Source organism: Tinamus guttatus, unplaced genomic scaffold, assembly GCF_059628265.1.
Source record: "Tinamus guttatus ecotype Peru unplaced genomic scaffold, ASM5962826v1 Tinamus_guttatus_pri_ptg000153l, whole genome shotgun sequence".
NCBI classification, from domain to species: Eukaryota; Metazoa; Chordata; class Aves; order Tinamiformes; family Tinamidae; genus Tinamus; species Tinamus guttatus.
The window spans coordinates 89511-115860 of NW_028288687.1; the positions used below are offsets into that span (position 1 = coordinate 89511).

The 26350-nt window shown below is 46.1% G+C and overlaps 1 protein-coding gene across 2 annotated transcripts in view; it reads right to left on the reverse strand.

Annotated features, from left to right (window-relative positions):
* LOC104572611 (3',5'-cyclic-AMP phosphodiesterase 4B) overlaps positions 1-25360 on the reverse strand; it is a 111125-nt gene extending 85765 nt beyond the window's left edge. The window contains exons 1-2 of one of the 2 annotated variants that reach the window (XM_088522397.1): positions 25238-25360; positions 23072-23307 (exon numbers count right to left, since the gene is read on the reverse strand). In XM_088522397.1, the coding sequence (XP_088378523.1) occupies positions 23072-23307; positions 25238-25282 (281 nt within the window). In that variant the 5' untranslated portion in view covers positions 25283-25360. Of the gene's footprint in view, positions 1-9117; positions 9369-23071; positions 23308-25237 lie in introns of those variants that run through there. The other variant, XM_088522398.1, reaches the window with a different exon arrangement.
* Positions 25361-26350: the final 990 nt, after the last annotated feature.

A 26350-nucleotide genomic window follows, 5' to 3' on the forward strand; every position in this document is an offset into this window, starting at 1 on the left:
TCAATTCTCCCAAAAGCTGGTTCAAGAAAGGTCTTGAAAGCCATCCCTGGAAGCCGGGCTGTCCCTCGCCTGGTTCCCCTGCACTGACACTCTAGGGAAGGGACAGCTGTGTTAGGAGCCAGCCGGAGGGGAGCACAATCTGCTGCAGATACAAGGAATAATGAACTAGGTCCTCACCTGAGGGAAAAGGACAAAACCTCCTCAACAGCATGAATATGAGGCAGCATTTCAGAGGTGATGGTCGGACCCAGAAGGCTAAGCAGTAGTCCTGGTCACCCCTTCAAAGCTTTTCCTCTATCAGTTGCTTCGTTCTTCATTAATCCCTGCAACTGGCTTTCCTATCAGTAACCACCTATGGACCTTCTGTCACACGGAATTACCTGACAAACGCACGTTGATCCAAGTGGGATTGATGCCGTGAGGGATCTGGACACGGTTTCCTACAGCATGAGCCCACTGCCCAGCTCCTCCGCTCCCATTCCCACCGCCCTTCCTCTCGGTGTTCCTCATCATCGTCTTCTTTCCCCAACCCTCTCAGAGAAGAAAAAAAAAATCTGGGAGAGGAACGAAAAGAGATGCCATTAACCTGTTCATTTTAGTAAGGCTTTTTCCTCCATTTTGTTTGTCTTTTATGCTTAAAAAAGGAAAAACACTGCAGTATACAGCAGCCAACAAAGCAGAACTTCAATCCTAACGGGATGACTAGGACCTTAATAAGAATTCGTTGTAAACAATAACACAGTCTGAGTTAGAAAAATGTTCCAAGGAACATAGAGAGATCTGAAAATACATCTGAACCTCCAAGAACTAAATGTCTTCTGCTTCAGAGCGTCTTTAGCCCTCGCTTCCGCGGCATGAGCTCCAGAAGGTATCGCTCACCGGAGATTCAGATCCTACAATGGCCTTGATAATAAGAAATCCAATAAAATAGAAGAGCTAATTTTACATTATTGTTACGAAAGGAAATTTTTTCCTCTAACCTAATGAAGTTGTCCATCATTATGCAATTACTACCTGCATATGTACCATGTCAGCAGGGTTCATTAATGCGTTCTGAAATTAAGTAACAGCAGAAGATGTTTCTCCAATTTACAGGGAGAGCTCTCTACATTTTATTTATATATATATATATATATGTATTATATATATATAATGTATTTAAGAGAAAAAGGAAGGAGCAAACATTCATTTTTAAACTGCATTAAGCACATTTCAAGACCATATTGCAAATACTGTAAGATCACAGTAGAACCTAAATGCCAATACCGTAAAAGGAGACAACAGAGAAACCTAAATGCTAAATCAATAAAGGAGATAATTCATTAAGGTTTTATATGTCCATGGGCTTACATGGACTTTGACAACCTGTATCAGTATAAAAGCTGATCAGCATAGAAAAGTGTAAAGTATAAAAAGTATAAAAAAGCTGTATCAGTATAAAAGCCAGGAAGAAAAATCAACTGATTTCTATATTCTTTTACTGGTTTAAAAATAAATAAAGATTAAAAAAGATGAATTTTCCATATGTTTTCTTTCAGAAGGTATGATTTGCTTGCTTCTCCACTCCAATAGCTATACGGCTACGTCAGCAATCACAGAGTACACGAGGATGACTTCATTACCAAGACAACTTTGCAGTGAAATGCGTCTGCTCAGCACCGTGCGCAGGTACCAACGCACACCTGCGGAGCACGGCTAATCAAATTCCCTTTGCTGAGCTCTGCATCGTGATGCACATTTACTATATACAATGGCACAAGGAGAAATCATCATCGTAACCAAACTGAACTATGGAAGGCTGGATACGTGGAAATACTAGAAATGCAACAAAACTTCTGCCCTGGCACGAGTTCAGAACGATTCTGGGCAATTTGATGAAATGCTTCGCATTTAATCCCATTAACTGTCATACGGTTATTTTGCCTCGCTAATATTAAAGTCTATTGTGGAGAAAGCCGCAATAAATTGATCTATCATGATAAAATGCAACTTGCTGGCTTAGAGAAAAAGCAGGAGGCCACTAGAGCGGGTTAGGTTAAGCCCTGAGAGGGTATGGGCTTCTAGTGAAGGTGGGCATCCTAATTCCACCCGGAAAAGCTCTGCTCTGCTGCAGAGCTGGCCAGCAGCAGAGATGACAGTTTCCCACCACATCAGATTATTATGCAAAGAATTCCCCGTGCTTGGGGCCCTTTTTTGCCAACGCCAGCAAGGCCAGCTGGCGGCGGCAGCGAGGGGGCCGCTGCTGGCATCCCCTTCATCGTCCCCGTGCCTGCTCCATTCCCGACTGGCAGGGCCTGAGCTCGGCAGCGAGGACAGTCCGTCTGCACCGCAGCACCGAGCGGTCTGGGAGCAGTTTTTTCCTGCTCTGATGCTGCCTGCAGTGCCAAAGCCTTTGAGCTGTGGCTCCTGCGCCTCAGCACTGCCTCCCGCTCCTGCCTTTCCTCCCTGCTCACCTCAGCGCTGGCCCAAGGCTGCACACTCCTGTCAGCCTCCTCATTCCAAGTTCTTCTCACGTGTTGAGGGATTTGTTTATTGGGAAAAAAGTCGCCAATTGTAGCAATCTGGGTGAAACCTTCCTGCTACTCACACTCACCTGCTGGTGGCACGAACATCTCAACCATGAGCATCCAGCACAGCACATCTCAAGGAAGAGGATATCCATTGTGAGATACTAGCACATCAATCAACTGCTTGGTTCCATGCAGATAAGTTGTTATTATTATTTTTAACCATAAAATGAAATCAAACAACAAGTTGCTGCTTTTCCACAATCTTGGTCCTGTACCATGACTGAAAACCTCCTCTGCCCCAAGCAATACCTATTTTTAGTGGTGAGAGAAGAAAAAAAAAACTTGAGAAAGTTGAGATTGGTTTGGAATTTGTTTTTCTTTCAGCACTACCTGGAGGCAAAAAGATTTATCTGAAAGAGATTTAATTATTCATGAATTTTTTGGAAAGTAAAAGTGTATTTCATACTAGTAATTTGTGTATGGGTGGCTGTGATAACTTTTTTTCCCCAGAACACTGTCAGCTGTTCTTGCAGCAGTATCACAGCCCGTGCCCCACCGAGGTGTCTGTTACCCTCTCAGCTCTGGGATTGAAGCTGGTCACGCCGAGCAGCGCTGCCCGTCGCTGAGCTCCAGACCTTCGTCCAGCCCAGCCTACACATGGGAAAGAAAAGAAGTGAATCGTGCGCTAGAACAAGCTGGATCCAAACAGGTCCACTGCAGGCAACAAGCCCCAACTCTCACTAAACATCAGAGCACCCCTGAGTTGAGTTTGGTTGTGTATTTGCATGTCGTATCTCACACGCATCCACACTAACTGCTTGGGTCTCTTCTGCTTCTCCAGGCCTCCTGTGCTTGCAAAGCTGCTCAGCACAGCACAGCAGAGCATCTTCTGTGACACTGCTTCAATTCGCCGCTGCCAAGATCCTCCTCCCTGTTTTAACCCAAACCCAATTCTGACACTGCAAAACTCTCGCACGGGGATCATTAGGGAACGTCTTGTCACCATGCCCGGACTCACGTTGAAGCAACCACGCTGCAGCCATCAGATTTGCTAACTGAAGGTAACACAAGTGAAACACAGAGCTTCATTCAGAGGAGTCATCTGTGGTGATTCAGAAACAACAAAAAAGCTGCAATGAGGAAGAAAGGGAGGACGCCTCGATGTGCAGGAGGCTGCTCCACACCGCATCACTGATGTGGCAGACATCTCTGCACTAGCAGCCTGCACTGGCAATCACCTCCAACGCCTAAGAGAAGCTATTCTCACTGGAGACATATAGCACAAAAATAAAGCTGCAGATGCTACCACAATGGCTAGTTTCCATAGTGTTATACACAGGTGAAACGGGAAAATATTGACTTAAGAGTCTAAGCTTATGTCTGAGTCAGAGGTCATTCTGCAAGTGTCTCCACGAGGACTTCAGGAAATCACATAACCTCCCGGAATCTATATTCTTAGATCAGCACACTCTAAACATTAATAATTTACTCTGGAATCATATCCCTAGAGTTGGAATAAGCTTTTTAAAGGAACCCACTCTATCTGCCTTACAGGTACATTCCATGAGTTATCAAAAATATCTTTAGGAGAGGTCACATATTGATGCAAATCATCATTATCTGTGAATCTGTATACACCTGTAATCTCCAAATAGACACTTGACATTGAGTCCCATTCTCCCATTTGATGAAAGCAGGAGGTACAGGAGCAGTGGGAGATATATACACCTATATATATATATATATATACATACATACATATATATATACACACACACACGCACACATCCCTAAGAGTGTTTGTTTCTGCCAGAGCAGTTCCACTCTCTCCGAGGAATGCCTGGGCCCACCAATATCAAACTGTTGTTGATACCACAGCCCTTGTACTTTGTTTGAATCTTTAATAGCTGGTAAATATTTTAACACTATGTTAAAAGTTTCTTTTCCCACATAAGTGCTTGGGAGATGAAAGAGGTTTTCCCTTTCTGTCCTCATAGATAGGGTTTAAAGACATACATGCATATGCATGTACGTGCATATACGCACCTACCTCCACAGCCAGAACAGTTTTAAAGGTCATGCTGCTGGTCTTTTTCTTGCTTGCACTTGTTTTTGTTACTCAGAAAGCTCTTCCCTCCCCACCTGCACATCCTCTGCACGTGGGTTTGGCAACTTTTGGTGGGGGGGACAAACAGGAGAATGTACAAAGCACAGAATATCCCCCATTTTTTCTCTTTTTTTCTTTCCCCTCCCCTTTTTTTTTTCTTCTTCATTCACTTCTGTCTATCACATCAATTTGTTTCTCCTAAGTGTTGCAGTAGAGAATATCCAAGTATCGGACCTGGCTAGAAAGAGCTCAGTGACTTCAGAAGCAGAAGATCCCTCCAACTGCTCCAAGGAAAGGAGGAAAGCCTGAAATCCTGTCCCCATCCATACAACGTCCACTGTTGTGGGAAGCACAACAGGTTGGGTAAGGGAAGGAAGACAAATACGCTCTTTAGTGTGGAAACCAAGGACATACATTGTGCTATGCATATAGCACAACCAGAAACATGGATCCAAAGTTATTTCCTACCGTATTTTCAGGGTGACAGGTTACGCTGAGACTCAGCAGCTTTGTCTCAAAAGCAGAAATCCCAGCAGGACTCGTGCGGCGGAGGCGTTTTCCCTTCCCCGCAGCCCCGTCCGTCCCGCGCTCCCGGGACGCGCTGCGCCCTCGCCCTGGCTCCCATCCCATGAGGAGGCCTCATGCACCCGTACGAGGGCACAGCACGGGCAGCCCAGCCGCGATTCCGGCTCGTACAAACCCTCCCTGTCCTCGGGACACCGGCAGCCACCAACATCCGAATTTCCTCAAGTACCATTTCCACCTCGGGTGCCATCAAGGCTTTCCTATTCGGTTCTGCAAGCACAGGAATGATGAGAAGCCAAAACAATGTGGAGGCTCTCGGTGCCTTTCACATGCCCACAGCAGATTTTGCAACTTCAAGTAATTAAACAGAGCGGTTGTTGTTCACAAGGCTTGGAAAGCTCAAATGCTACCCCTCTGACTGGCTTTAAATTTAAATTGCTAAGTTTCAGCACTGAAAATTATTTTGCAATGAAAACAGATCGTGTTTTCAAAAAATTAAGGCTAGCATATGATGTACATTTTACAGTATATTTTAAAAAGCAAATCTGCATCTCTATTTCAATCCTTTTGAAAGATAACCAAAACAAGAAATCAGAGCAAGATTTCTAGCACACCATTTCTGTTCTGTATTGTATTTTCTTTATACAATAAGTAATAGACATAAAGAAAAAAAAAGCTTAAAACCACTAAAATTATGAAATCTAAATGCAAAATATCTTTTAAAAAAGCTTAGCTAGGAAGAGTCAGCAAACCCCATCTCCTAGAAATTGCCTCATTAAAATGCTAGTGCTCATCACACACTGTAACTGATGAGTGACTATACATTAAGAAAAGGAGCAAGTGAGCTGGGTTGCATAAATGTTACTGAAACACTGTTGATAATCTTGGGGATAAATATTGAAATCAAGCTGCATCACGAGCAGCAGAGTGCACAGAGTGTGGATGATCCTTCCGGAGGCAGAGAACCTTGCCGGGCTGCCCGGGCGCAAGCCCCATAGTAACAGTGCTCCTTCCTGGGAGCAAAGGGGCAGACCTATTGAATTTGAAGCCACGCTTTTTTGAAGGCTTTTCTGCTGCGAGCGTGTGTGTGAGTGAGAGGGATCCCTGCAGGGCGCTCCGCGGAGCCCACACACCCCGGAGCTCGTGCGGGTGCTTTCGGGGGCAGCCCCGAGCCCTGTTACCATCGGCGAGCGGCTCCTGCCAACTAACGCCCGCTCTGCTCCCTGCACGGGAGAGGCGCGGGGAGGCGGCGCGCGGGGAGAATCGGCAAGCAGAACCTGCAAGACAAAAGCACGATGCCCGGGGAGAAGGCTCGCGGCTTGCGGTGGAGAGAAAGGCCCAAGGCGGAGGAGTTTTCCTGCTCATAATCTATAGGAACGGGACGCTGGAAGGCTGCACGCAGCAAAGCACCCTGCAAACCACTCAGGGGGTCACAGCAGGGAGGCAGCAGCTTCGCAGATGATTGAGGGCAGCAATGCCGACTGTGGTCAAGTATTACCATAAAAACTGGATCCTGAAGAGAAGCCAGTTGTTCTTATTTTTCTTATTTGAAGGAAATACAAGGACTTCTCCACACTGAGTTTTTCTTATTTTCTTTTAGTTCTGAAAAATAAATGGATTTTTTGTTTGTTTTTGAATAAGAGTTGATGACTGGATATTGAAGACGACTGGAGGTAACAGATTTTGGCAGCATAATCAGGAAAAGAAATAATTGAAACTGTATGAAGCTGTAAGAAGAAAAAAGCCTGGAGAAGGCAATTAAAGACACAAGGAAAGGAGAGCAGGGGAAGGCCGAGAAAACCGAAAATGCAGGTCACAGACGAGGGAGCAGAACTGAAGACGCATGAAGCAGCAAGATCAGCAACAACGACACAGCTGCTGAAAGATGGTGATTTGTGATGCCACTGCCCCTCAAACTGAGGCAGTTTACTGTTCACGACACTCTAAAAGATACATAAACGGCTGCAAAAGTACGGATTTATTCCCTTGCTTGCTACTACCTGTACAGTTGATATTTCCAAGACATTTACTTCAACGAGGCAATTCCTTTGCTACCCAGATGCTACTTCCTAGCTCGACATCGAAGCACAGCACCTCATGGACACGGAATTTTTGTGCAGTGCATGAAAGCATCACTTATGCCGAACAATAAATTATTTAATACGAATATGCAAATGCAGGTATATAGCTGAAGGTGCAGTATTTACAAGGCACATGCAACACAGCCATGCAGACATCCTCATGAAGTGCTGTGTCACCTCTGAGCAGTTGAAGTTCCCACCGTGTTTCATAACGTGCTAAAGCAAACTGACCGTGTCGCATTTGGGGTGTGTTTGGGCAATGTCAGACACGTACATGTGCTCACACAGTTTCCAAACCTCTCTCACATGGGCTAATTCTTCATTTCTAAAATAGCTTAATGTCTTACCTAGGATTTAAACATAACCACTGGATTTTGAAAACTTACAAAACTGAAAACATATGATAAACTTCCATTCAGAATCCATCTGGAATAACCCCCCTTGCCTTATGAGTTGATCCAAAGAGAGGCTCTTACAAAGACATCAGCCGTATTTAACCAAGCAATGCAGAGGGCCGGCGGGAGCCCGACCGCATTCCGCTCCCCCATTCCCGGGAGCACCATCCTGGCACGCGCCGGGGGCCACGCGGGAGCACCCCAGCACCTGGCTGCTTTAGCACAGGAGGAGAGGACTCGTCCTCGAGGGAAAGCCCGGTCCAAACCCGGCAGTCCTGGCTTAACCCGCTAAGCTGCTGCCCGAGGCCGGGCTGCCACCGCGCCAACCGCGGGGTGATTGTCACTGCTCGCGCTCCAGAAGGCAGAAAGACCGAGCGATTCTCGAATTACAGCTTGTACTGAACACTGATAAGTCACAAATGCAATGCAAATTGTGTTAAGAGAAATAATCATTTATCCCAGTTTTACCCAGTTCATTGGCATCAAACTTGTCTGTTTTCTCCTCCTATTTTTTTACTGGTTAACATCACGTAACAACTGTGAGAGCTACTGATCTGCTCTAAGCAAGTACCAAAGCTTCAGTACTTTCTTCAGAAGTAAACATAGCTTTGAAATCTTTCATGGCTCAAATAGAACATTATTTTAAAATGGTTTATGACAGGTATTCATATACCCTAAAACATTTGGCCCATGCAAATATCAAATGGGATATCCTCATCCTCCTTCCCTCTCTAATTCAATCTAGGAAATGTGAGGGTGATTAACATGGGTATGTCTGAGCATGTTTTAAAATGCTCATGTTATTAAAACTTCGGGGTTTATGTCTCACAGTCACCTAGTGCATATTTATGGAGTTTGGGGATTTAAAAGGTAACCTGTTCCAGGCACAGACAGTGCAGATTTCGGAAGTGAAGCCCTCAGTCCCGCGGATTCTCCTGAGCTGCATCTCTGGATTGTTGTTTACCACAAGGTTTAACCCCTGCACCTGCCAGTCCCACCCACAGCGCCGCGGTGCAACCTGCCCGCCCTGGTTAGCGGCGCCAAGGGAAACCAGCCTCCTGGCTAGACCTTCCTCATAAAAAATGGCTGCAAGAGGGGACATGTAAGCACAGCAACAACTGCCCAGGGCCGCTCATAGTGGAGTTCAAGCCTTCGCTGGCATTTAACCCCACGAGCATCCGAGGATGCTGCCCCCCAGCCTGCCTGGGGTTGTACTGTGAGCTGTAACCACAGCTGGGGGGGAGACAGGAGGGGGAGACGCATTTCAACGGTCCCAAAATAAATTCCCTCTGCGTGCCGAGGCCGGGAACATCCCGCCCGGGCGGTTACCGCTGCCTCCCCTATTCAGGGGTGATTCGGCACCGTACAGACACCCGGGGCTGGATTTCCCCCGGGGAGCAGCCGCCTCCCGCGCCAGGCCGCCCCGCGCGCCGGCACAGCGCTGAAGGCAGCGCCGCCACGGGAGCGGAGCCCCGCGCGCGCCCGAGCGCGCCGCTTACCAGGTATGCGCCACCGTGAAGCGCCGCCGCTGCCGGATGCTTTTATTCACAAGCAACTTTCTGAAGAAGCACGGAGAGTTCCTCGGGGAGCTGCGGGGAGAGATCTTGGGAGACGTGGGTCTGTTCCCGGGCAGTTTGGGAAGCTCGAGCTCCAGGTGCATCTGCTCCTTGAAAGTCCTGATGTAAACATCGGCCTCGGGAGTGGCGAGCTCCCTGGAAGAATCCTTCGCGGTCATCGCTGCGGCGGGAGGGCGGCTCTCACCGTGCCGAAAGGGCAGCAAGAGGCATCAGAGGGGCCCGGCGCGGCCGGCTCCCGCAGCGCTGCCTTGGCGGTGCCACGGCCGGCGGAGGCCGTGCCGGGCGGGCGCTGCCGCCGCCGCTCGCGCCGGTGCCTCCTTGTGGATGCGGCTCCTCTGCGAGTCCCCGCTGCCACTCGCCCAACTCATTGAGCTCAACACGGCGGCTCATGAAAAATTCATGAGAGCTGCCTCCCCATCCATCCCTTTCGCATCACGTTTCTGGCTTGAAGCACTTCGACAACAGAAAAATAATGGATTTTTGGTGTATGCTGATAAAATCAAGGCATGCCCAACTATATCACAAAACGTGCAAGCCGATTCATTCAGGCCCAGGGTGTTTAATAAAAAGGTCTTCATTCAGAATTATTTGTCTCCCCATCCTGCAGTGGCTCCTCCCCTGCCGTCCCTATTGGCTCGGTGTTATTTTGACAAGTGGGCTCTGCTCAGCTCCGGCATCTGTCAGCGCCTCATGAAATTTTCAGGAGCGCTCGAACGCCGCCGCGGCGCTCGCGGGCCCCAGGCCCACCCTGCGGCTCCCTCCGGATCCCGGCTCCGAGCGCAGCCGTGCCGGCGCCCGAAGAGACATGCAGAGAGCCAGCGTGGGCCAGGAAGCAAAGGGCTATTAGAGGCAATGGAGAAAATAAACAACATATTGCACAAGAATGAAGCGTGCAGGAACGAACAAGGCCCTGCTGGAGCAGCGCAGCAGGGAGGCAACGGGCTCTGCCATCCTGGCAGCCTGTGCCCGGCCGCAGGGCAAAATCCCTGCCAGGCAGAACCCACGGCTGCAACGCCGGGACCAGCAGCGGGTGCCTGGCGAGAAGGACGTGCTGAAGGACAACAGGACACTACAGAGGAGGGAGGGCAGCACGACCTGCCACCCGGGCCAGAAGAGGCCCAGGAGGAGAGCGGAGAGAGCGCGCTCAGCACAAGGCCGACGGGTGATCGCGGTGCCAGAGGTCGATCGCACAGTTTGGACATAAATTATGCAACAAATCACTCCCTATCTATTCCAGTGTCGTTCTTGCTCGGCAAAAAGACTCCAGCAGTTACCAGATCTCTTGCCTAACCTGCTGCTAGGCTGGTCACCGTCTCCACTCTACAAAAAGGCAGAAATCCTGTCAGAGGCCAGCCCAGAGGAGGCTGGAAATTACGTTACCTGATACCTGAGGTTCACAGAGTGGTAGAACAGGATCAGCTAATGCTTTGGGAATTAGGATGTGTTAGATTGTGGGATCTGTTATTCTTCCTCTTGATTGTACTGACAGTCAGTGAAAGATGAAAGGAAGCCTGAAAGGTATGCTGAATGATTAATAAAATCCACACAAATGCTCAGAATCTGCAATTCCACACAGAACAAAAGAGAAACTTTCTAATGCACCAGAAGCTAATGGAGCTTTGGAGAGGGTTTTTGTGAGAATGCATCTGATACTAGATAAACAGTATTTCAAATCCCCTTCATAAAGCAGGAAAATGGGAAGGAAAAAGAAAGGGAAACCCAGCTTTTAAAAACTCTGTGCAACAAAAACACAGTGCATTACAACACACTCGTCATACTGAGCACGTACCTTCCACACCTGAACTCTGAGCGTTTCCCAAAGCAATGTCCATTCAGGGAGCTCTTCTCGTGATTTAGGCACCACAAACTAGTTACGAGGTGCAAAGACAAGCCATGGGGCTGGCAGAAGTGCTGGGATAAGATACACAAGGACCATGGACTGAGCGAAGAAATACCAGAAAGGGCAGGCTAATGAGATGGGAAAGGGAGAGCAGGGGAGATGCAGCCCCCATCACTGCCCCGAGGAAGCAGAGATGGAAAACCCAGAGCCCTGGGGAGCCAGAGCACGAGCGTTCCCCGAGGCCGAGGTCTAGGTACCGGCTGCATCAGCAGTTACGTTGGGACCATGAACGATTGCTAAGCAATGAGAACTCCCACTTTCTGCTTACAGTAACTCTGTTGCATACCTGTTTTTAAGTCACAGTTGCCAGGACAAAATAAAATGCCACAGAAGATGGCAATGGAGGATGTCCTGCCTGGTTCGGTGGGAAGGGCAGAGCGGGGAGCTGACGCTTCCCAGCACTTTCTGTCGTGGCAAGGTAATGGGATACTTCTCCCGTACGGCACGCGTTGTAGGAGCACATTGAGATAGAAACAGCTAGGAAAGGCAAAGAGGGGAAAAAAAAGATGAGGAAAGGAAGAGCTAGAAATGACTTTTGGTTTTATTCAAGAGAGAACTAAGATATGAGCAGAGAGAAGCAAAGGCAGTGAGAAGGTAAAGGATATGGAACTAGCCAGTGGTACGGCAAAAAAAAATCAATTAAAAAAAGATTGCAGCAAAGGACACAATAAACCTGAAGTGGAAACCTCACAGGATTGACATGGACATGTTCTTCAGGGAATCAACCAAAACAGGGAAAATATCTCTAGGAGGAAACTTAGAAGAGAGAGAGAGAAAAAAAAATCAACAAACTGGAAGTTATGGGAAGACAAGTGACTCGGGAAAGAGATGCCTAAGAACAGGGAAAGATGGCCAAGGCCTGAGGCCAGAACACTAGCTTGTAAATAAGAGACAGGTAGGCAAAAGGGATGTGAGAAGAGCAGCTGTGTGCAGTGCTGCTAAAAACTGAAAAAGATGCCAAGAAAGCCAGTATTAGACATAAGGATGCACGTGGATGTCTTTGGAAAATTCAAGTCTTTCTAGTGATGGAGTTAATACTCTAAACACTGCAACAGAATTGGAGAAACAAGAAAACAGAGGACTATGAGCTGAAGAGCCTGACATGAACTGTCACGATGAAGCATTATTTCCTTTCTATCAAGGCCGAGATGCTCCCTAGATCTCTTCCAGAAGTGGTGCTATCTGCCTATCTTATAGGCAGAAGTGGTCATAATTAATTCTACCAATCTGCTCCCAAATTTCCTATTAGTTTTCTTTAGAAAAGCAGCAAATTTGAAAACAGCCTCTAGTTAGGCATGTATTTATGACCGACACGTGAACTGGCTTACCAAATTCTGATGCTTTGAAATAGTTATAAGGCCTGTCTGATAAGAACTCACCATTCTGACTCTTCCTACACTGTGGTAAAGGAAAGCCACAACCTAGCACAGCAAGCAGATTTCCAAACCACACAGTACAAATCCAGCCTTTAACAATGATATAAGTGTAACTGAAAACAACAATATTTGGAAGCTGCGAGGAGGTGCTGATGCATCTCAACCCTCTCCTCCCTACCAGTGTGTTCTTCATTGAAGGCTGAGCAAAGTCCAGTGCTGGAAACTGGTTCTAGGCCTCAGAAATGGGGAGGTTTTCTTCTAACAGTCTGCGTTGTTCCTCATGCAACTCGCACGCTCTCCTCTCCTTTGCTCAAATGCAACATCTGCTGTTTCACAAGCTACAGCTTTGGAAAGATGGTCTCTGAACAGCTCCGTGAAGGAAAACGTCAAGGGACACGTTTGAGGATTTGTCTTATATTTTCCTGAAAGTTTCTAAAATTGATATGTTGATTGAGAGGCATAAATACATCACTAATTACTGGTTTGCAAGACATATTTCCCACATTTAAAAGAAAAAAAAAATAGCAATTACAATTCACTGCAATTTATACTATCATTAGAAGATAAGGCTTCTATATTTAATTTAATAGTTTCAAATTCTGTAGTCTCTCCAATAGGACAGATTTAGGTGCCTCTGAAATTGTCCAAGGGCAAACAGCAGCCCTTCCTGCACAGGCCCTGGAAGGGACGTTCTGGAGTGCTCCAAGTGGCCCCGGATCAGAGCCAGAACTTTGGTCCGCAGCACAAGGGCTGACCCTCCTGCGAAGGGCAGACACGGCTGGAAGCAGATCCGTCCTCCTCCTTTTAAAGCCCGGACACCAGCGCAGAGCAATTCCCACCCCCTTCCCTATCCAGCGGGCAGCCTTTTGAGCTCTTCCCATTTAACTACGTGCAGTTGCTTTAGAGCAGATTATTCCCAATTCACTGTTTGGAACACCTTTTACATTAATTCTTGGTTCTGGCATCCCATGGTTGGAGGCATGTATATATTATTTCATATATTTTTGTCTCTTTAAAGCATCCAGTGCCTCTAACAAGACCCGAAATACTTCGTTCTGGTTAGTCATACACAAATGAGCTCCAGCACCATGGAAGATGCCTTGAGCTGGTGTAGCTCCATGCCCCTCTGTTGGCACTGAACAAGTCACCAGGTTCTCCTAGGTGGCTGCACCAGCTGAGCAGAGCACTGGTGACAATGGCCTTAGTCACCCAACACCTATCTGCATTCAGAACACAAAGGCAGAGCAGTAACAGCAAGACCAATGCCTTTCTTCCTGCCATTTGGTCCTCCAATGGATTTGGTACATTTATCTTTCCTCATAGTGAATCATGCCATAAAAAGACAAAGACAAAATTTATGTGAGCTTCTTGCACTTTTCAGCATTTAAACAATAAAAGTCAAATAATTTCTTGTAGTGCCATAGCACCATTTTTTTCCTTCAAGGTGTCTATGTTGTCTTCTCCTCATAACTACATTTGAAGAGACAAAACTACGTTTTATAAGCTCCTGGTGCATACAGTAGGATACAGAATTCATAAGGATAATTTCCTTAGCACCTTTAATGCTGCTTGATTTAGAAAATTTATCAGAGAGTTTTTAACAGCCTTCTGTGATATCCACAGTGAGTAATCACAGATATGAGAGCAATTTGTACTACTTAAAAGATTATTTCCTGATTACAGAGCTCCAGCTTAGCATCTTACAAGTGAATTCAATAGGCAAACTTATTCTTCATATATGAAAACATCTGCAGTGACTGCAGAGCAGAGTCCAACATAGGGAAGCTCTAAGCTCAAGCCCCCTTCGTGCTGGCCAGCGCTCCGTGCACGCTCGCTCACAGAGAGCCTGGCCAGGGCTTAAATACCATCTCTTTGGAATTAATTTTCACCGAAAAATGCAAAAAGGTCAAGTTCACGATGTGTGTGCATCTATGTGCTGTTCAATAGCATCGTTGCAACTCCCGGTATCGCATGTGCGCAGGGTTCTGGTGCTTGGAAACAGCACCGCCGTGCCGTGCGCGACGGGCTGCATCGCGGGCTGCTCGATCCGCGACTGCCCCAGCAAGAAGCAAAGCCAAAGCCAAGCACAGCGTGTTGCCAGGGCTGACAAAATCCACATCCCGGAGGAGGGGAAGCCGGGAAGACGGGCTTCGGTCTGCCCGAGGACAGAACAGGACGGAATAAACCAAAGAAAGCAAAACCATGTTGATTCCTGCCTGGGGAGCTCCTGACCAGCACAAAGCTACCAAAGGGAATCACCCAGGGCCACTTTTCCAGTGTCCACGTACAGAGCGGGTCAGGCAAGGGAGTCAATGCTGGCAGCACAAAGGCTGCAACCAAATGGGCATAAATCAGAGAGTGTTGCCAGAAAAGGAAGAATTTACCTATATTTGACATTCATGTACTATGGAGAGTCATTTTTACTTCCCTGAGAAAATTTAATTTACCAACATACCAAGTATACGGAATATTATCAGTATCGAATTTCTTTTTGTTGGACACAATGTACTTCACACAGTTATTTCAGCTAATGAGGAGTAATAAGCAGTTGGTATGTGCAATATATAGTAACTGGCATCCACTATCCCCATATAGCTTAATGGAAAGACTTCGCTGGAAAAGTGAACTGCCCTAAGGAAGACCAAATAATCATTCTGCACTTAACCACTGTTAAATTACAGGGCCGTGCCAACCTGACAGGCAAATACTTTGTGCCATGGCAAATGAAGAAACACAAACCTCCGACAACAGCCTCTGAGACCGAGAAACAGGAGCGAGGCTCAGTGCTCCCATTACTTCCCAAAATGATGCTGCAAGCCTCCAAAACTGGGGAAGATGCTACAGATCACTGCTGCGGAAGCAGAACAGCATCCCCCCGGCTTGCCCGGCAGCACCGCCGCAACCTCCGCTGACGCCGCCTGCGCCCGCGGATGGAGGATTCGGCACCCGCAGCACGAAGAGGTTGATGGTGTCCTGACAAGGGAAGCATCTCAAGGGGGATTTGCCAATCGAGGGAGCAGTTCGGAGCAGATCGGAGATAACAGTGTTGTTAGTAAACTCATTTAGTATCTTGGTTACGAGTATTTAGAAACACGAGTTATAAACGGACTGGGAAGAGCGCATGGCACGTGGGATCACGCGCTAAGCAACGCGCGGAGCCTGCGGCGCCCTGGTGTACACGCAGGGCAAGACACGAGGGGTCACAGCGTGCGCCAGCGCTCACGGCAGGGCCACATTTGTCACCAGCCTGATGGCAGCGAGCCGGCACCGGCGTTCAAGCCCTTTCTCCCTGTACTCCCAAGCAGAGGGACAGGTCAGGACAACTAAAATGGTATTGGGCACATGCCACAGGGCACGGTCACCGTGCTGGAGGGATGGGACTCTGCCAGGCGCCAGGGCACAAAAGTGGGAGCCACTGGGAAAAACAGAGCACCCGGGGGCACCTGGCATTCCCCCGTGCTCCGCTGCAGGCGGTGGCGGTGACCGTGCCCTCGGTGCCAGCGGTAACGGCGCCCTTGGTGGCAGCAGTGACGGTGCCCTTGGCGGCAGCGGTGACCAGAGCTTTACCCAGAGCATTAAGCACAGGGCGGCACGAAGCAGCCGGGCACCCCCGGCACTGTGTGGTGCCCAGCACAAGCGCCCGCAGCGCCGCGGAGCGGCCGGGAGCCACAAGCTGCCTCTGCACGTTTCAAAACGCACCGGGCTTCATCTTTCCTCTCAGATGAAGTTATCGTTAGTCAGAGGTTTCAAGATAAAAAGAAAGTTGTTTCAAATCCTGGTCTGATTCAGCTTTTATATCAGCTGTATCTCCATAATCTCCATTTATTTTATATTCTTCAGAAGATGACGTTTGAACATAATATTTCAGAAGCTTCATTGTCTTCTGCTAATTAACAGTGACTCATTTCTCTCCATTCCAGATACACTTCAAGCTGTCTCATTTCATTTTCTCTGGAAGTACAGAGCTATTATTGTATCATTAAAGCGCTCTCTGCGTGCCTGCAGCCACCTCTGCTTGGAGCTCCCGCATCTCCAGGCAAGTCTTCCAACACCAAACTTCAGAATCATTTCAAATAAAACTAATGGGCTCACCACGTAACACAGGCAAAACGCAAATGCCATCATTTGGAGCACATAAGTGGACTTAAATCCAAGGAATCCAACAAATGCAAACCAGAAAAAAAAAAGATTATATTGCAATAACAGAATATAAATTGTATGTACAAAAAGATATTTATTAAATAATGGTTTTTAATTCAAGATCTATGATTAACCAAACATTACATACCAATTCTACCATCACAGAAATCATAATTATTCTATCTAGGCTTTCTAGATAATATAAAAATCAAGAATTATTCCTACTGAGCCGAAGATCCAAGAGTTTCAAAAACTGACAGCAACAGATGATGTCTAAAAATAGGCAGTCAAAACACTTAGCTGTATATTTTTAGTGGAGAAATAACTTCAATGATAACTCAGAGATTGCACAAATTATCTCTGCAGCAGCTTCTTTTCAGACAGGTTTGCACTTGCTCTGAACTGCTATTTATAAAATGAGCTATCAGTGTCCCCATATACCTGGGCTGCCTAACATCTTTTTTTTTTTTTTTTTTTTCCCCACTCTGCAGGATTCTTGTGGTTTATTCTCCTAGGAAGGTCTCTGGGACGCGCTGCATCACCCTGGCTGAGTAACAGGGCAAACTGTTTCTCCCTGTTGAAAACGAGAGACGTGTTCAAGAAAGAATAGAGAGTTCTTGGTTTAACATCTTCCCCTGCACCCTGTGTGGCCACTGAAACGCCTCTAGAGCTGCGGGATGGACAGGGAACAGGAGAGGGGACAGAAGGACGCCACAGAGAGGAACGTGGCCCCGTGCCCCCTGCCTCTAGAGACACTCTCTGTGTGGTCAATAACGACCTATAACTTAATGCTTGGCTCATGTGCAGCATATCCAGTAGAAGACGCTTGAGATTTAGTCATAAAACCATCAATTGCAATTTCCAGGGCAACGGGAGCCCTGGTTGCCCAGAAGACATGGGAGTAAAACACCAGAATAAAAAAAAAAAAAAAAATGTTCACAAGAGTGGCCAGTTAGTAGGCACCATGTTAGCAGGCACCAGGTTTCCTCAGCTGACCCTCTGCACCGCTCCTGGGCAGCAAGAACTCTCCCAAATCGGTGAGACGGGACATCTCTGGCAGAAGCACTTCACTATGAGAAGGCATCTCTCTAGATCATCTCATTATCCACCTTTCCTCCTCCTCATCTTCCACATACATGAAGCGTTAAAATGAAGGTGAGGGGAAGGGGACGGGCAGGGAATAAAAAAGGAAAAATCAAAGATTTTTCTGCTGCCGAGAGCACACAAACAGCCTCTGCCCCCCATGCTGGTCAAGCCAATAGTTTGAACCCTAGTGAACTCCCTTGTGGGGTTTTCACAAACTCCCTGTAGAGCAGGAGGCAGCGTCGGGGCCGGGGCACAGCGGAGCCTCCGCGGGCTCTCAGAGGCCTTTCGGTTTTACGCCTCTCTGTGGTAAGTGAGGCAGAAATGGAAAATCATCAGGAACACAAACTCTCTCTCTTAATCAATACAACTGAAGGGTCCTCTTAAAAGCTACCACTGTATTTTCACACAGTTTGGACATGTTTACCAGTTTTACCAAACAGAAATGAAATATCTGAAGCTCCTTTGCAGGAAGGCCTCACAAAAGCCCTGGTCACAAGCGAGAGCCTCGAGGGTGCCCAGCACGCCAAGCTCCGCTGGGTCTGGGGCTGGGCACCCGCACGGGCCACAGGACACGGCAAAGCCAACGGCAGCAAAGGACACGCAGCAGCCACAAAACCACGGAGCCCGTGAAGCCCGCGAGGCCGGTCCCAGCTCCAGCACCGCTCGGTCTCTCGGCATATTGCTCGTTAGGACAGTCAAAGCAGTTGTGTTTTTCAAAACTAAGCTACCAGAGCTATTTTCCAGAAACAGCAAAGCGTAACTGCAAGTATTTCCCCCACGGCACACACGACGTGTCAGGAGGAACACGGCTGACCTGCTTTTTAAAGATGAGTGCGTGCCCCCTGGAAATGCAGCACTGGCTTCGGAGCGAGAACTGCTTTCAATCAGAATAATCGATCCTGTTTTATTACAGAAACATTGATGCGATTTATATAAATATTTCAATATTTTTAAATCATAGAAATAAAAGACAGTCAAAAACATGGTTCAAGCAGGGGGGCAAGGGTATCCTACGCTTTTGTTTTGTCCGACTGTACGTGAAGCCAGCTGAACTTTTGCAGGGTTACGGCATGTTTCTGCAGTTCTCATCCAGCTGAATTAGAAATAGCTAAGGACTGAGACTTCCACAGGTCATTACACCACAGTCAGACACAGCTTTAAAAAAGAAACAAAATAGAACAAGACGACAACATCTCCCCAAAACAGCGTTCATTTTCCTTGAACTTCTGTGCTTTACTTAAACTTTCTATTAACTGAAGCATCCATAATTCCTCGCATTCCCTGGGACACGCGGACCCGGACACCCAAAGGAATGACTGGGCACGTTCCCACCCGCTGGGTTTACCAGCCTGGCTATATTTTTATCAGCTTTTCGAATCATTCACGCAATTCCCCATCCCCTTTATCATTCAAACCTCCCGCACCCGCCGCTCTGTTCTTGCCCCCCACAAACCAGCCCAGGAGTGCCAAGGGCCAGCCCCGGGGGAAGGTGGCCAAGGCCAGGCCCAATTTGTTCAGTTTAGGTTTTCAGTTTGTTTTTTCCCATCTCTATTTTGTTGTCCGCTGTCACCACCTGGAGAGCAATGGGAAGAACTACAAGCGCCGGGTTTGCTGCACCCACACACACACTGGGGATGCAGCACTGTGCTCAGGCCCTGGATGCATTCACGCTCTAACAGGGTATTCTTTGTGCACCCCAAATTCAGTAAGGGTTTGATGTGGATGTGAAAGACAGGATCAGTTGCACAGGCCATCTTTTGCAATGGAGCGTTGACAATATACGTATTTCAACATAGTATTTTATATAGTAGTCTAAAGGTTTCACAGAATCTGTTACCTCAGAAAGTGCCATCCTTGTTAGATTTGGCATTAGTCATATGGAATCTTAATAGAATTCCTAAAACCTCCTTATTTCTTTATGGTTTGGGACAGATGATACAAAAGACTTCTGTTTCAACATGGGAATTTTATGCAAAACAGTCAAAACTTCTCCACACACAGGTCAAATGTGTAAGAGCAGCATAAACCATGATCTTACCTTTGTGCCAAACCTAATCCAGTAGCTGTTAAGACTCAAAAACAGGGTAAGAGAACTATTTTGGATGTCCTAAAGGTAGCTACAAACAAATTCTTTCTGCTCTAGCTCCTCCAGTTTTCCTGGATTTATTATCACAAAGTTTTACTTAAGAAATATGGAGCAGGACAGCTGAGGACAATTTAACAACTCTTATGAAAACACAGACAAACTTCATGTAGCAGTTGCTTACAAGACCTCTATATTTAGATTATCACTTGAAGATCTATATTTTGCATATCTCTTCCTTTGTGTGCTTTAGGAAACGATTTTATAGCTGTCCTGCCTTGCCACTTTCACACACTTCCATTTCACTCCAACTCGCTCAATATTGTTGCTTTGGGGTCAGCCCGCCCGAGTGGTGCTGCTGGTTACAGACCTGGTCACAAGAGCAGCAGGGTTAAGAAAACACTTCTGCCAAAACAGAAGAAACCCTTAGCCTCAGAAGTAGTTTATTTCTTAGGTTACCAGGTAACTATTTCTTATGTTACCAGGTATTTTATATAAAAATAATACAAAGTTCATGGCTTAACCTCCCACAGTTCTCACCTTTCTTCTCCGTGGAAGTTAAATCTCAGACTATTTATGAAAAAAAATGTGGCAGAAAAGGACTTAAAGAAAAAGGAATCAACTATACCTTATTTTCTTCTATATCTCCCAAATAATATGTTCTATACTTGATCTCTGCTATTCTTTTCCTTCAACAACAGTTATTGGCATCCCAGGAACAGTCACACTTCCATAATTATTCCTCTAAGGTATTAACTATTTGGCTCTTGTGGCTGTTGCGATGACCAGCACAAACTCAAGGCAGAAAACTTCACTCAAAGCATTGAAATGCTTTGGAGAAGTCACCATCAGGACAAACCTAAATGCACTACCCACCAGAAAGTGTAACGATGTTCAACTCCTTTCTGTTTTAAGATTATGAGTTTCTACAAAGAGTGTAACAGCTTGCACAAATAGGAAACAGAGTCCCCAGAGAGAAGTACCTTCCTCGTTCAGCAGGAACTCAGCCTCATTGCCATTGTACCCGATGCAGGTGACAAAACACCCATGCCAAAAGTTCTCCATGCCTTCCTGAGGACACACCGATGCAGACAGGAACGCGCACACCCGCAGCAGGGCTGCCACGATGCTGGTACTAGCAGGTTCTTTCACAATCTTACAGGCACCTTAAAGAAAGGCAATAGTTCCTCGAACGTGACAATAAATTGAAGACATCTGTTCTCAGGATCATGTTCCATATCATAATATCGAGGTGTTCCACATCTCTGTTTTTATCAGCTCTAAAATAGCTCAAGCAAATCTACATATTTCTAAATGAGTCCTACTGATCTCTTCTAAAAAGCCTCTCCAAGCTACAACTCTGAACCCTCAGGAGAAGACTGTGCTAGTGAAGGCTGAAAGACTTACTCAGTACTTAGATGCATCAGAGTTATTATGTTTAATCTTACAGAAAGTCTACGTCTGAGCCTTACATTACTGAAGCACTTCCACTGGGTGCCCCAGAATGACCTTTGGCCAAGGCCACTTACACTGACGTTTCGGAGCAGTTTGGTTTGCAAGCCCTGCTGCCTCCTCTGCCTTGCTCTGTGCACAAGCTGGAGCAGGACTCGCCACCTGAGGGGACACAGCCAAGAGGAGGTCAGGAAAACACACGGGACCTCAAGCAAAACCCAGGGAACACGGTTGGTGAAATGCTTCTTTGGCCCATAGGCACAGGTTGGAGGCCCAGAGCTGGGCACGCTTGTGCAGGTGCGTAAACGCCCCACACGGGGCATGCAGCACTGCTTGCCTCTTCAAAAGCCTTTAATGGTTCAAACGTGGACACAAACAGAGAGGTTAGAACAGCGTCCTGCCCAGCTACGGGAGCAGACAGCCTGGGCGGTGCTCGTGTTGGAAAGGGGATACACACATGGCATTAAAACGTGCTGGAAGAGCACGCTGACTTACACAGTCAAAGCAGCAGCAACACCAAACTTCCCCGTGGTTATAAACAGACAGAAGAATCAAGCTGAAACCAAGCAGTTATTAACTAATTGCTTACTTATTTTAAGAGGTCAATAACAATAAAGCAAGGGAAGCGACTTCCGTGTCTGTTTTAAGTATTTCCCTTCTCTGACATAACGTTCTGGAAAAGCATCCAGGCGTGCGCACGGCTGCTGGAACGGCAATGCCCCCTTGTGTTCCGAGGGAAACGAATCCACCGAACGCCTCGGGTTCACCTACATCACGAGATCCAAGTGAGCCGAACGGCAAAATTATTTCCATGTTTAAAACCACACATATGAATGCCAGATGCTCCACTGTCTGGAATTAGGAATTACTGCAAACGCACCCCAAGGGATATATTCAAAATGCTAATAAATGGTAAGTTAACCCTCCCATTGTCAAAACGTTCTTTCCATCTAGAGTTAGGTGTCTCATTAACTTTAGCCACGGCTATTAAACACAAACATTAAACAAAAGTGCCTGCCAAAACCCCTTTGATTTTTTATCTCATCTAACTCAAGCGTATAGTCTAAAAATTTATTTTCAACATGAAAATTGTTATTAAAAAGTCCTAACAAATGAATTCAGGTAGAGCTCCCGATACAAATGTTCAGTACAAGCACGAACCGAAATGCCAGCCTCGAACAGTGCAGAACTTCACTTAAAGGAAGCTAAAGACCTGGGCCCAGTGAACGTGCGCTGCAGGCCGCAAACACCACTGCTGGGAAGCCAGAACCCAAAGCACACGTGAAGGCTGAGGCTGAGCCCAGGCCCCGGCTGCGCTGCGGGGTCTCGTCAGGGTTCCCTCCAGACGAGCCTCCTTCTTGCAGCGTTTCATATTCCGTTTCTGTTCTGGAACTCACCTCTTCACAAGCCGCTCTTGATCAGCTCTGACAGTTTCCTCAGGCTTACGACCAGATTCAAATGCTTTTGATGAGTCTTTCTACCAGCATTTGGACAAGAAATAGCCAGAGATCTAAAGCCTTTTTCCTCAATCTGTTGCATAAACATCGACAGCCATCCTGAACTCCTCCGTAGGTGGACAGCTAATAGCAGAGCTTTTGGCAGGGATCAGAATTTACACAACAAAAATAGCACGAAGGTGCACAAACAGCAAAGAGCTTTGTAACAGAAGGAGGGTTTCGAGAGAGGCAAGCAATTACTCTCCAAATTTAAGTTCCATCAATCAGTAAACATGCATGACACAGATTAATACACACTGGATTCATATCAAGGGACATTGTAAAAAAAATATAAAAAAAGGAAAAAAACACATTAGATTGATAACAAAGAAAAGCAACCTACCAGTCTTGGTAAGCAGTGATTGCAATACTGGGAGGTGTCAACAAAGGCAGAGTTGTTGGTCTCGAGATAGTGTCTCTGTCGGGGCTCCTTGCTGTTTCTGTTTGTCTTTGGGACAGTGGTGGCAACTGCAAATTCCCAGAACAACATCTTCTGCCTCTCCAGAGGTCTATGCCCAGGGCATGGCTAGAGGTACTGTAGGACTTGCTCAGCCCACACTCCAGGTAATCCAGGGCATTCTGAAAAGGCAAAAGGAGCCACTGGAGTTGCGCTCCCAAATGCTTTTCTCTAGGTAAGAACATAAGGCATTCAATGATGCTGTTCTGCAATCACAGCTACTCACAAGAGCGAGCTGCATCATAAAATCCTGGCAAGCTTCTGACTGCTTCGCATTGTTACTTTAAAAAAGTTTGTAATTTTCAAATTAATTCATAACTCTAAGAAAAATCAACATATAATTCCAAATACTTTAATAATCCAAGTCACTTTGGTGACATGTTAGAACTTTTGATATTTTAAACTTTTAGAAATATATTCCATTCAACACTCATCCGAACAATCATTTCTCTGCACACCACAGGCATATTGGCTGGCCATATTTTCCAGATGATTCTTTGGGCAGAGAAGGTGCTGGGAACATTGGACTTGGCCATCCTGGAACATCAGAGCTCTTCATTATGAAGGATCCCCCACTAGGCTACACTAAGTCTGATATTTCTGACAGAAATAGCCTCAAAAGATTTCATTCCTTTGAAGCAGTTTTTCTGATAAGAGTTTCTACCAATTTTTATTTCAAAGTATTGTCATAATCACAAAGCTGCCTGTGAGTCCTCTCAAAGCCAAGTGAAGTGAAGCATCACTGCGAGAGGGTTGTCAAAGTAAGACAAAACTGGGAATTTAGCTCCAAATGAAATTGTTCGATACAAATGAGAATGTTTCTGTGATGTGCCCAACATGCTGGTACCTGCAGCTGGAAGGTCACTATAACATCTGTCTATAGCTATTTCAACTCCTCACATTTTTCCTCCTCTAGCTGCTCCGGAGTTTTGAAGCCTGAAGTGCTATAAGGAAGCAGTCCAGATTCATTAAGTTATTAAGGCACCAAAATCATAACGTCGTACACAGGAGCTTAAGTATTTGTCATGCTGCACTTCCAGAAATATGCTCAGGATCTGCAGTGATCTAAACCCTCCTGTTCCACAACTCAAAGCTGGACTCGGGTCAAAAAGAATCCTAGGAACTCAGAAGGAAAAGCCAGTCTTCTATATGGGGATCTGACTCGACCTGCCTTTATTAATAATGTTTAGAAGACTGCTTAAAATATTAGAAATATATACACACACAGCAGAAGCACACTGTTCTAACTCCTCCTCAGATTTGAAAGGTTTGCCTTCGTTATAACGAGCATGGACAGACTGGATTCCAGCAAACCCAGCATCATCTGAGGCAAACTGCCTAGGAAGCAGTGCAACGTACGGCCTGGGCGCTATGGAATCACTCTGCTGTTGGAGGACTGCTGTGAGATGCATCAGCTCAGCTTCTCTGCTGTGTTTTCCTATACATTCCAGGCAGTTTTCCATTTTTAGAGAGAGCAAGCTGTGACAAACAAGACAATTAATGCTGCAGTTATCATGCCATCATTACAAATTGATGCATTTCCCCAGAGAATTGGAGCTGGAGTTTAATTAATAGGGGATTATGACGATGATTAGCAAGGGTAGTAATGGAATGACACTGCAGCATCACATTAGGTGTTCAGCAACTACTGTAATGAGAGTTGCTAATACTTATAAATCTAAACAGGATAGCACATTCGCAAGGACTGGATCCAGAACAGAATTCAAATAATGTATAGGAATGTTTAGCCCTTGCCGGCCTTTATCTTGCTGACCAAGAAATATGAAAATACATAAGACAACCCTGAGAAGTTTAGGTGCCTTTGGTTGTTTTTGTCATGTGTGACTAGATGATCTCTAAAGGTCCCTTCCAACCTTAAGGATTCTATGATTCTATGTGTGAGTCTTAGCTTCTGCTTATTACATTAGCTGTAAGCAGCTCTAGGGAAATCAACAAGTAACTAAAACCAACAATATTTTTAAGAATAAATAATCTTTTCATCTGACTTTCATAAAGTACTGGGAAACAAAAAACAGCCTTTTGAAAACTTACCTCATCTGCAGTTACTGCCATGACACTTCTGCTCTTCTTCATCATAGAGACAAAAGGGCGGCCCGTTAGTAGAACTGCTCTTGTTCAATACAACTTCTTCAGAGGGGCAACCTGAAAGAAAACACAGTTGTTGTTGTATTTTTGAATAATAATCAAGCCCTTATTTGGAAGTTTAACACAGAGGATCTCAGGGAATCCCTTGAGTTCGCTCTGATAGAAGTCTGTCCAAAAACTAAATACGAGAAACTGTATTTGCATTCGATTTTGGGTTCTAATCCTAACTCACAAACATGGGTTATTTATTAATATAAACCAGCCCATGGGACCCACGGGCCTCGGAGGGCTCCCCGAGCACCACGTCCTTTCCCCCAGCACTCAGTACTCATGGAAAGGTGACAGTGATAAAGACAGGACACGGAACTCTCTTTTTCCTCCTAGAATCACAAACAGCTGTTGCACAACTTTTATGGACTGTCAAAGTGCTCTAGCGCATTTTAGAGGAGCCTGTCAAGAAAATCCAAGACTTTCATTAGTCGTGACCAAATTATTGTTACAATTTGAGTCAATCTTTCGTTATTTCCTAACTTAGGATATCTAATACCTGGGATTAATGACATCGAGGAAAAAAAGAAGAAAAAAAGGAAAAACACAACAAGGCTTAGGTGAAACTTTTACCGTGCGTATTTTCTAATTCATGTAATTTTCTGTTATTGGAAAAGAGATTCTTTCTACTACCCCATGTCTTCAAGAAAGAAACATTACCCCCGTAGGTTAGTTAACTAAGGGTAATAGAGAACGTCTAATGCATCAGAGTTTGCATTTCACATCAAACTACAAAGGAAGTATTTTGCAGCGGCGCAGTTGGGTCTACCCCACTTTGCTGAAATTTGTGTTTTACATGGTGTCGGAGATCTATCCTTGCTCCACGCTGACCTAGTTCTTCCACTTGAGCATTTGAGAGCTCAGTGGGAGCATTTTTCAAAAATTGCAGTAATGCTTCTGTAATTTCAAAGTGGTGCAGACCTGTCCTAAAGGTATGAATTAGGCATGTGAAACTAGCAACCCAAAGCGGTGAGGATAACAAACTGTATGGTTGTGTGTGATAAAGTCTGC